The 12,276-nt window shown below is 37.8% G+C and overlaps 2 protein-coding genes across 11 annotated transcripts in view; one reads left to right on the top strand and one right to left on the bottom strand.

The window, feature by feature from the left end:
- The window catches only part of LOC105475715 (transcription factor EC), a 557,301-nt gene that overhangs the window by 282,820 nt on the left and 262,205 nt on the right, over nucleotides 1-12,276 (bottom strand). The gene's annotated exons all lie outside the window — the stretch shown is intronic.
- The window catches only part of LOC105475649 (testin LIM domain protein), a 49,240-nt gene that overhangs the window by 12,104 nt on the left and 24,860 nt on the right, over nucleotides 1-12,276 (top strand). The window contains exon 2 of one of the 2 annotated variants that reach the window (XM_071094591.1): nucleotides 11,059-11,211. The exons of the other annotated variant lie outside the window; for it this stretch is intronic. Within the exon in view, the coding sequence (XP_070950692.1) occupies nucleotides 11,188-11,211 (24 nt within the window). The 5' untranslated portion in view covers nucleotides 11,059-11,187. The remainder of the gene's footprint in view (nucleotides 1-11,058; nucleotides 11,212-12,276) is intronic. 2 annotated transcript variants of the gene reach the window in all.

Genomic DNA, 12,276 nt, shown 5'->3' with positions numbered 1-12,276 from the left:
CCTACTTATACCCTCACCCATGTATTATAATGGGTTACCTCTGAAGAAATAATACCACAGCCCTTAGGCATGGCAAGAATGATCACAGTATTCAAGTTTGGGGATAAAGAGCCTTAATTAAGACCTCTCAAAGCAGCTCTCTGTGGGATCCACCCTTTAGAAGCAGCTGTGGAGATAGTGACACAAGACCAAATTAGGAATGGTTGCCATGATCCAGATTCTTTTACGGAACTCCTACAGATGCCTTTTGGAATCAGGTTTTCAAAGTCCCTTTTATAGCAAATAAATAGGAGGTTTTGAGGGCTGTTTATGAACGCATTCCATTGCAGTGTCCTTCAGTGGAGCCAGAGCTCAGCCAATCCTAATTAAGAAGCAATTTCAGCTGCAGTCATAGCTTATTATAATAATTTGTGACATTTTTATAGCCCTACATTGTCTTTCTCAAAGTAATGGATTCTGGAGGAGGCCGTTTCTGAGTAGAATCCACAGAAGAGGTATTCTGTTAGTAAGCATTTCAAATGACTTCCTTCATACAATAGTATAAAAATAATTTGATAGCAGTCTGTTTGAAAAATGTTTATAAGGAACCAGCTTAAACTGAGCAGATGCAATATATTTTCAGCAGTTGCTTACCTAAAATAAGTACAAACCATTTTTATTTTTAAAAAGGGGGGCCTAAATTTTGCTCCTTATAATATTGTAAGGTTACATATTAGGATTCAAATAGAGAAGTAGAACTGTGAGGGAAGGAGCTGCTAACTGTAAATACTACATAATTTGAATCAAGTAATTTTGGCTCCTTTTATCACATAGAGGTACTGAAATTTATTTTATTTTACTTAATTCCATCTCCAGGTGGATTTATATAATAGAATTTAAAAGTTTATATAAATCTTTTCCAATTTTTATTCTGTGTTCTTTAAGGACTACTGTGGCATATTATAAAAATTGTGAAAATTTCCTCCCAAATATATTTGGTATTTTAATAATCTGGTTTGCAGCTGTCTTCTGTAACACAAGTGTGTGTGTATGTGTGTGTACACAAGTGTGTGTAACTATATATTGAGAAAGAAAATGAGACTTAGAGGCTAAAAATCATATTCTACCCTGTCTTCTGAAAGATCATTTCCTGGTTCTGAGTGAACAACTAACAAATTGAGGGGAACGAGAGTATTTATGAGGAAGGAACAAAGTTCTGCTTTAGATACCCATTGGGTGAAGAGAATTTAAATATTTGAGATGGGCAGAATAAAGAGAAGTGGTAGATAAGCACCCCATATGCCCCTGTTCCCCTTTATAATGTCTGTCTCATCACAAATCACTTAGTCTTTGAATTTAAAATCAAAACAGAAAATAGGATACAGTAGGCAGCATCTGAGCTGGTTTCCAATTACTCCCATCTACTAGTAGTCACACCCTTACGTATTGCCCTCCCATTGAGTGCAGGCTAACCTGATCAGTTGCCAAAAAATGAAATATGGCAGAAGCGATGGCATCACTTCTAAGATTAGAGATTACAACTTCTATCTTGTGTGCTCTTCCTCTCTCTGGAATCACTTGCCCTGGGGAGAACCAGCTACCATGTCCTGAGGTACCCATGTGGGTAGGCCCATGTGAGAAATCTTAGAAGTGGGAATCTCCCTTGTCGATCCTTGCAGCCCAGCTGACCCCGATTGCAAACTTGTAAGAGACCCTAAATCTACGCATCTACTTAAGCCACTTCCAAATTTCTGACCCACAGAAACTATGACATGATAAATGGTATTTTCAAACCCTAAGTTTTGGGGTAGTTTGCAGCTAATACAAAGGTTGTTCCATTATGAATCTAGAAATTTAGTGATTTGAAAAATATGAAAAGAATATTTTGCTTATTATATTGCCCCTGACTACTGCATAGTGAAAACATCTTACATGTAATATAGCAGATAATTTTTAGTACTAGTCATGTCTACATGTTTTGAGTAAACGCCTTTCAACTTTGAAATAGAATTTGTTCATTTGTATTTCTTGCTCATTCTTTTAATTTTTTTTTTTTTTCTCTTGCTGTAACATTGAAAGAGACCTGTTTTGCATCAGGACCCTGGAGATTTTTCTTGACTCTCACCTCATCCTTCTGAGGATCCCCTTGTGTGTGAATTTATTACCTCGGGGACTTCCATGTTAGTATAGCTGGTGTGCAGACATTCAGGTTCCTCATAATAAGTCCCAGGTTTGCCTAGGACGGAGGAATTCCTGCCTAGCAAGCAACGAGCAGTCTTTCAGATCAAAATTGATTGTTCTAGAGAAGTTACAGATGAGGAATATTACTCTTTAAATTACTATTTACCTTTGAAGTTTCAGTTTGGAGGGAAAAAAGCAGTGACTTTGTAGTTAAGCGCATAGGGTTTGAGTCAGAAATGCCAAGATGCAAATCTTACTTCTGCCACTTGCTAGCTGGGTAGTCTTAGGCAAATTAATTTCTCCGAGTCTCAGTTTCCTTTTTATGCAATAGAGGTGATAATACTTTTCCAATAGGTTGTTGGGGATTAAATGTGATGGTATATGTATTTTGGCTGGTGGGTAGTAACATTTTAACAAATGGTGGTTGAGGTGTTTTTACTAACACTTCTACCATCACAACCCTCAGTGCTCATTTTTTAAAGTATAGTTAAAAACACTTCAACGTATCCTGCCAAAACAAAAATTTATTACTGTTACCTAAAAATATAGCAGGATGTATTTCTGCTCTTCTTCAAATATGATAGCAGGATCTATTTCTGCTCTTCTTCACATATGTTACCGTATTTATTGAGGTATAGATGTTTTGGGTAATCAGCTACAACTTGATTACATCTCAAACTCAAGTAGAGAAATTGTCTCGATGACAGTACCTTTGTCATTAACTTAATACTGTTACTGCCTTAAGAAATGTAGGGACAGATTAAGTAGGAGTAGTCTACTTTAATTTGTTAAAGTCCCAGAAAACTTGACCTATTACCTCCAGAATATATTTTACTATAAAATATTTAGGCAGAAAGAACACTTGTTTCCTTTTCATTCCTAACATAATAGTCTATGTGATTATTTACTGCTGTCTGTGAACAAAAAAGATTTCTGACCATTTGGCTTACAGTGGATTTCATAATGGAGATGCATACAGGGCTTCTGGCTTTATGCATCCTAAGCTGAAAAGGTAAGGGGATGTGGAAATGAATCCTAGAATCTGCAGTAAATAGTTTTATTCCTGTTTCCTTATGGATGATCTGTGTTGACAAGTGAAGACCCTTAATTGATTATTCTATTCTTGAGCTATAATACTTGGTCTTCAGTTAAAAATTCCATTACATTCTATTTTTTTAAACGGATTTAGGAAATAGTGCTTCTTTATCAGGGCTTTCCATTTTATGACCTATCTTTAGGCACTGTTTATTGGTTAAGAGCAGTCATAGCTCTGTGTCAGTTTCTTCATGTGGATGAAAATGTGAGTAGTAATAGTATCTCAGACTCTCATAAGAGTGTTAGGAGGATAAAATGAGATAATCCATGTAAAATACTTAGAACCATGCACGGCAGTGTAAGTGCTCAGTAAAAATCAGCTGCTGCTTTTATTATCACCATCCCTTCCAGTGTCTTTTTTTGTGTGTGTAAAAGGCAGTGGAAGTTCCTTGGGGTAAAGATACATTATGATCAAGATAGTTTGATAATTAAAACAATTAAATAAATAAAACTTTCTAGCACTCCTGTAAATCTCAGACACTGTGGCAGTACTAGCAGTTCAAATCTGAACAAGAAGTTCACAATCTAATGGGGGTAAATTGATGTACACACAATCATAGGATGGTAAGGAAGGACTTAATAACACCATTTGTGCCAAGGGGATAGTTAAAGAAAAGTATCACAGAGTTTCTGACATTAAAATTGATATGTGGGCCCAATAGAGAGAATGACTTTGGCAGATGGAGAAGAAGAGGAACAGAGATTCAAGCAAAGCGAAAAGCTCCCCTTAAAACAGAGAATGGCTGGAGGGGAGTGATGTGAGGAAGGCATGGCTGAAGGGGAGTGATGTGAGGAAGGCAGGCGGTGCCAGGCTTTAAAGGATCTTCTTTGCATGCTAAGAAAAGTGAAATTCATTGAACTTATTAAAATCATCTAGCAAGGGGAGTGTTATGATTATCTTTAGGTTTATCAAAATAATTTTGAGAATAGCAATACAACATCATACAAAATGATCAGTTAAGAGAGCGTGGTCTCAGGATGATATGATGTGAGTTTAAACATGAACCCTGGAGTGCAGATGAGGGAGGAGACTGTGTGACTTGTAGAAAAAAGACACTAGAATTTGGAGCATAATAAACATGCTAAACAAGGACAAGGAGGCCTCTGGGCCCCAGGTTGGGTGACCAAGTGGGTGATGACAACTTTGTCTTCAGTCTTCTTCTCATGTATTTCAGACTTGAGTAACTGAGAGATGGGAAGTTTTTGTTTTTATTAGCAAAGAAAGAGAAATGTAGCAGCTTTACTAGGAATGACTAATTGTAGCTCTTAATCACACTAGTTCTTTGTATTCTTACCTAAGAAAGTTGGCAAACTAATAAAGTGTGCAACTATTTTTATATTTAAGTTTGGTTATCTGTGTAACCTACACTTTTCTTTTTTTAATATTTATTTATTTATTTATTTATTTATTTATTTATTTATTTATTTACTTTTTGGAGATGGAGTCTCACCCAGGCTGGAGTGCAGTGGCATGATCTCAGCTCATTGCAGCCTCCACCCGCTGAGTTCAAGCATTCTCCTGCCTCAGCCTCTCGAGTAGCTGGGATTACAGGCACCTACCACTGTGCTCGGCTAATTTTTGTATTTTTTTTAGTAGAGACGGGGTTTCATGATCTTGGCCAGGCTGGTCTTGAACTCTCAACCTCGTGATCCACCCACCTCAGCCTCCCAAAGTGCTGGGATTACAGGCATGAGCCACCGCGTCTGGCCAACCTACACTTTTTTGGTAATACAAATCTTGTTAGAGATTTGGAAACAGGCAATGAACTAAAAATTTCAAATAATTTTAAATCTTGTATCAGATCTTAGTAAAAATATATTCCTTGGGTGGGGGACTTCACAGATCACACTAGATTTCTAAGGGAGCCATTTGCTAAGATGAATTATTTAGATATGTAGTTCCTTTGTCCAGAATATTTATCTGGATGAACAAAAATCTAAAATGCTTCTTTAGGAGTGTAATATGAGTATATATGTGTGTGTATGTACATGCATATGTGTGTGTATATGTGATAGGTAGATAAACATGCATGCACATACACACTGAGAAAGGGGGAGTGGGAGAGAGATATGTATATTTCATATGATCTACCTTCATTCCAATATTATTAAAGAAGTCTTAGTAACACTTGCTTGTTTAGTAACCACATAGGATTCTTTACTCCAGAGGGAGTTTGGTTATGAAAACAGCATGAATCAGATGATCTCACCCTGAATACTGCATAATATCTTCCAGACCCAAATTGTCTCCAAATCAATTCAGACCATGTTTGAAATACCAGATGTTCCATACTCCTTTTTTTCCTTTCTTTTGTTTTAAAAAAGTATCTGACATGCAATACCTTTTTCTGGGTCAGAAGGGTTACCTGAAATGTTGCCAACCTATTTGACTGCTTAAAATTATGAATATGGATAAATTGATTCCATTCCGTTTTCTTATTCTAAAATAAGCAGGGTATAAAAGAGTGTTTGGAGGCACAGATCATGTGAATATAAATTCAGTTTGTGGAGCCTGCAGTTAAAGATACTTAAGTCCTATTTGTCTGTGATTCCTGTTTCATAGTAAATATTATATAGTCACTTTTATTTTTTTCTTAGGATATTGATAGATATTCCCAAAGCCTGACTATACTTTCTTCCAATATAGTCAATCCAAAGGACCTGTTTTCTTGGATGCTGAAGAAAAAAAATTATTCTGTCATATCCTTTTATTGATGCTGACCAGAATGTGTTACTAAAATGATATGAAGTAGACAGCTTTGAGACTTTTGTGCTTATGAAAAACATGTGTTTTTAGGCACTAGGTGTTGAGTCTGCAGGGAATACCGTATCACATTTGCTGTTGAAATAATTACATGCAACAGGCCTGAGTTTTATCATTCACAATTTAAGTCTTTTGTTTCCTATGCATACTTTGTAAAACTACTCCACCAAACTGAGTTCCAAGTGATTCTGACTTCTCAGAGTCATTAATATATTAGCTTTTTCAAATAATTATTTTCTATTTAGTGATTAAACTTTGAGCAGTTGACCATGCTGAATAATAACCAAACTAAGAGTTAATCTGACACGATTTGCAATAAAATTAAAAGGTATCTTGGAGGCAATCTAGTTTAATTTCTTCATTATCTAGATGAAGCCTGAAGAAGAAAGATCACTTTCAAAATCCCTGAACTCACCAGTGACACTCTGGGACCAGATCGCAGTTTTCCTGACTCTCCTCCAGGGATCTTTCTACATTTTCAAAGTTCTGCTCTCCTCTAGGGATCTTTCTACATTTTCAAAGTTCCCCATTAGCTCACTAGTATCTGTAACTATATATATATTTTATCATTTCCTTAACATTTGGTAATTCTCACAACATACATATGACATACAGGCACACGTATCTGATTATATTAGTCCAAGGATCTAGATGTCACTTTCTAAACAGCCAGTTTGCCTTAGCTGAGGAGCTAACCCTCTCTAGGCTCCCCTTCCTCCCTACCACTCTCTCTCACATACCCCTGTGTGAACCCTGGGCATCATTAAATAACATTTTCCTTATTTATATCCCTCGCCAAGAGTTTTCTCCAGCCCAGTCATCTGGGCAGAGACTAACCTACAAGATTTGGATGTTCAAGAATAATAATAGCCTTGGCTCTTCAGGAAAGCAGAAGGACCCTAAGGAGAAGGTGTGGTCTATGCTGAGGGTAAAGAGAAGGGATGAGAAGAATTCTGGGTCCTGGACTTCAGGGAATCTTGAATACAAAGTGAATAATGGAGAGAAATTAGAGAAGCCCTTAGAGTAGATGGGGTTCCAGATCCTTGAACTGAAACCAAGAGGAGTTGAGGAACCTCAGTTCTTGTGACACTTTGCCCAAAGTAGGCCCTAAGAAACTGTGCTTGGGGCAGTTCTGGCTGTGAAACTCCTCTTACCACAGATTAGAGTCCATATGCTTTCCTTCATCTGATGCACGTTTGACTTAGGAAGGGGAGAATAGCAGATGATTAGATGCCTCAGTTGGAGTGGGAACAGAGCAGAAGAAATTTGCCTCACACTGGTAGAGGTATGTCTGCTACCGTGCAATTTTATAATATAAATTGGATTTAACAACTGCATTCTAAATTATAATTCAGTCTGAAACTAGGCACATCCTAAACAAGGAAAACAGTAGAGTGTGAATCATGTATCTTCTTTCTTGGAGAGGCATTGTGCTTGTTTCCTAACAGAGGGTTGATAAAGACAATAAAAATATGGAAAAAGTTCTCACCCAATAATGTGGCATAAGTCAGAGATCTTCCGTGCTGGTGTCAATGAGATTTAAGTTTTGTAGCTGTATACTTGTAGCTATAAAATAAGTTTCTTACTGAAATGTTCTCAGGAAAATAAGTTTATTGCCAGTCTGAAACTCTAATTGCTCTAGCTGTTAAAAGTGATTTTGAAAACTTGGTGTCATTTTTGTTTGTGTTTTGTGTGTGTGTGTGTGTTTTTAATTAGGACTGTTTCCATTAGGTTATGGTAGGGGAAAGTGTATCATATTGCCGTGACCCATTCCACTCTCTTTCACTTACTTGCTGTCTGTGATGTTTAAAAGTTCCCTCACACTTAAGTCTGAGCACATGGGGAAGATGAAAGTGTTTGTGTTTGGAAAGGTAGAGGGGCACTTTCTCCAGGCAATCACAAGTCTAACTGGAAAGAGTCCATAAAGAGATTAAGTTGGCCTTCCAGGCAGGCCCAAGGGCAAAAGAACCCTGGAACAATACTTTCTGGGTTTTCCAGGGCAGCCTACAGAGCCAGTTTCTCAAGTTACTGCTTTTCCCAAGGCCTGGTCTCCTGGTCTCTGTGAGGGCTGCCTGAGCTTCTGCTAGCAGAGCTTGAGAGGTGCTCCTGCTCCTCACTCTCCCCTGTTGCCCTGTGGCTTTCCTCTTTACCAGTCTCTCCTATCTCTGAGGATGTCATCCTCTGTTAAGCCAGTAGCCTAAGGCATGGCATTGAATGCTTCATGAAGTTTAGTTTCTTCCTTGGGAAAATGAAAAGAAAAGGAAAACAAAACAAAATACTCCACCTGCTACAAGGCCAGCCCTGTCACCCTGCAAGTGCTTTACAGTTTTTTGGCTCTTCCCTTGCCCTCTTCTGCCACAGGCCTTGTGTATGGTGTTTCCTCTCCCCTGAATGCACTTCTCTGAGCCAAATTAGATACTGGTCATCCTTTCCATTGTAATTCATACACCTCTCCTTCAACAAAGCTTCCCCAGCCTTCCTTATTTAACTTACTTGTCTTCCTTTTTAAAGCTCTCAGAAAGTCATCTACACTTAGAGATGGTGCAAGAGTGTTTCTGGATTGGTAGTTCTTTTCCTTGGGGCAGAAATTAGCTAGTGACTCTCTTTGAAAGACAAGAGCTCCCGTTTGACACTCTAGTCATCTGCCCCAAAAGAACAGTAGAGCAGGAGCCAGATGCTGAGTTTTAGGTCTGGTTTGCTGTTTAGTAGCCGTGCAACCAGGAGCAAATTCCTCATCCTCTCTTGATTCTGTTTTCTTGATCTCTTACATGAGGGAGATGCCTAGTCCTGTTCAGAATAAGAATATGTGGGACACTTTAAAAGAGCAGCAGTTCATGAAATACCACCAGCTCTAGTAATTATAATAAATAAACCGATAGCTATTTTAAGAACATATTGATGTAAAGAGTCAAACTCTGTAAAAGTATTTGAAGATCTTATTCTGAGCCAAATATGAGTGATCAATGGCCTATGACACAGCCCTGAGGAGACTCTGAGAACATGTGCCCAAGGTGGTCAGGCTACAACTTGGTTTTATACATATTACAGAGATGCAAGACATCCGTCAATACGTGAAAGATGTACATTCCTTCAGTCTGGAAAGACAGGACAGCTGGAGGTAGGGAGCAGTCCTTCCAGGTCATGGGCAGCTTCACAGATTTTCTGATTGGTGATTAGTTGAAAGCCTTATTATCTAAAGACCTGAAATCAATAGAAAGGAATGTCTGGGTTATGATAAGGGGGCTTGTAAGGACCAAGGTTTTATCATGCAGATGAAGTCTCCTGGTAGCAGGTGTCAGAATAGATTGTAAATGTTTCTTATCAGAGTCTGTTCTGTCAGTCTTAGGTCTCTGTGTTTATGCTAATGCTGGTCATCTGTGAAGCAGCATGCACCGCGCCCCCCCACCGCCCCGCCCCAACTCCCCATTTCCTATCATGGCCTGAACTGGTTTTTCAGGTTCACTTTGGAATGACCTTGGCCAAGAGGTGAGGTCCATTCAGATGCTTCTTGGGTTTATAATTTTATTTTTGATTTACAAAGATAAAAAGTTGGTAGGAGAAAACAACTTGCCCCTTTGCAAGATTGACTTTGTAACAGTAGTGAGCTACTCCAAAGCCTTAGTGTAAAAACTCTGCTGACTCATGGAGGTTCTAGTTACATGAGCTGAACTTTCAAGTTGCATTCAGAAATAGAGAATGAGATGGTATTGTTCCAGGATGTTTGCAGTCTTTTATAAGCCCAGTGTTGTTCAGACCAGGCAATTCTAATTTGAAGGCATGCAAGAATTTAAGTGGCCATTTAATTTAGAGGCAGAAGCATATTTCTAGATATTATCTGTCCGCAAATATCAGGATTTTATACACACATATAAGTTTGTATGTGTATATGCAAGTTCTATGTCATGAGGTAAAATGTATTCCATGTTGTGAATTACATAAAAGAGAGTTTAAAAACCTCTGATTTAAGCTAAGCTATGTGATTAAGTCTTAATAATGTAATCAAAATTTTCATTTGGGATTAGAGTTTATTTAGCAGGAGATGCATGAACATAGTATGAATCATATCCATACTCCAGGCACATTCAGAACTAACTCTTCTGTAATGGAAAATTAGAAAGGGCTTGAAAAAGAATACACGTTTTTGGATTTGCTTTTCATTTTACTATGGATATTGTAATAGAGAAAACATGTAATTGTGCTTCTTACACAAGACCAGAAAACAGTCTCTCTCTGTCTTTTGTTTAACCTACATTATTTCCATACTGTGTGAACTGTGATCATCAGTGACAAGGAAACAATTTGTTTTAAAAAAAAAAAAGCTTAGTGTTGACGTTAAATATACAATTTAAAGACTTTCATTTCTTTTGAAATTGGTAATATGGACATGGCAAAGATGATAAAGCTTAACTAATGCTGGGCAGGTGTTTATTCTTTAGAGAGTATACTTTATATGGTCTAACTTAAAAGTAATGTGGGTTCCCTTAAGCAGCTGGGTGGACCAGCTGGGTTTGAATATGGCCTTAATTATGGAAAAAGGATGTGGTCATTTTCTTTAGAACAAAAGGAAAGGCTTCACTTCAACTTCAGGGCATGTCAGACTGATCTTTCAAGGAACAAGTTACAATGTGGTTTTGATTGCATAGTGACAAACAGAACTTGGTAAAGTTACAAAAGAGGGCCATTGAAAAATATCCATTACTTGTCCAGCTTGAACTGCTACTCTAGGCACTAACCAGTAACCAATTCCTCATGGTCACTGATGTGATATTTAAAACACGGAATAATCTGGTTACTGGTGGTTTGCCACTGTACTGATGTAAGACTGGCTACTCTTTTTTTTTTTTTTTCAATATTGGTAGTTGGGTAAAAGAGCTTAATTACCATCTTGTGTCCTCTGCCATCTGCACCCCACTCCTTCCACATATTAGGCCATGTCTCAGCAAGTTCTCAAAGACTATTGTTTAATATGGTAAAGAAGAAAAGATGGTTTACTATAGCAAGGGTGGTAATACAGCTCTCCACTCCTCGCCTCCCTACAGCTTCAGGCAGAAGAGCGCAGGCCTTGGAGTCAGAAAGACCTGAACTCAAATCTCTACTCTACCGTTTATTAACACTTTGATCTTAAGCAAATTCCATAATCTCTGAGTTTCAGCAAAAACGTGTCAAAAATGGCAAATAATATTGCCTACTCTGTAAGTATTTTATATGGTTCTGTAAGATTTTTTTTTTAATAAATTACATTCTATATAAAAATATTTTCTAAACAAAAAACACTGAGAAAAGTAACGTTTTTACGAGAAAACCCTCTAATAGACAACATCTAGATTCTCATATCTGCTATAGAATTCTATCTGTTCTGATATGCCGTTTTGGTTGATGTACATGAAGAAAAGTTGGTTTAACTCAAATATGTAACTGCTAAAAGATAAAGTATATATATATATATTTTTAAATTTTATTATACTTTAAGTTCTAGGGTACATGTGCACAACGTGCAGGTTTGTTACATATGTATACATGTGCCATGTTGGTGTGCTGCACCCATTAACTCGTCATTTACATTAGGTATATCTCCTAATGCTATCCCTTCCCCCACCCCCTCCCCACAATAGGACCCGGTGTGTGATGATCCCCTTCCTGTGTCCAAGTGATCTCGTTGTTCAGTTCCCACCTATGAGTGAGAACATACGGTGTTTGGTTTTCTGTTCTTGCGATAGTTTCCTGAGAATGATGGTTTCCAGCTGCATCCATGTCCCGACAAAGGACACGAACTCATTCTTTTTTATGGCTGCATAGTATTCCATGGTGTATATGTGCCACATTTTCTTAATCCAGTCTGTCATTGATGGACATTTGGGTTGATTCCAAGTCTTTGCTATTGTGAATAGTGCTGCAATAAACATACATGTGCATGTGTCTTTATAGCAGCATGACTTATAATCTTTTGGGTATATCCCCAGTAATGGGATGGCTGGGTCAAATAGTATTTCTAGTTCTAGATCCTTGAGGAATCACCACACTGTTTTCCACAATGGTTGAACTAGTTTACAGTCCCACCAACAGTCTAAAAGTGTTCCTATTTCTCCACATCCTCTCCAGCACCTGTTGTTTCCTGATTTTTTAATGATTGCCATTCTAACTGGTGTGAGATGGTATCTCATTGTGGTTTTGATTTGCATTTCTCTGATGGCAAGTGATGATGAGCATTTTTTCATGTCTCATGGCTGTATGAATGTCTTCTTTTGAGAAGTGTCTGT

This window comes from Macaca nemestrina, chromosome 4, assembly GCF_043159975.1.
Source record: "Macaca nemestrina isolate mMacNem1 chromosome 4, mMacNem.hap1, whole genome shotgun sequence".
In the NCBI taxonomy this organism is placed as follows: Eukaryota; Metazoa; Chordata; class Mammalia; order Primates; family Cercopithecidae; genus Macaca; species Macaca nemestrina.
This window is presented reverse-complemented; position numbering and strand designations above follow the sequence as displayed.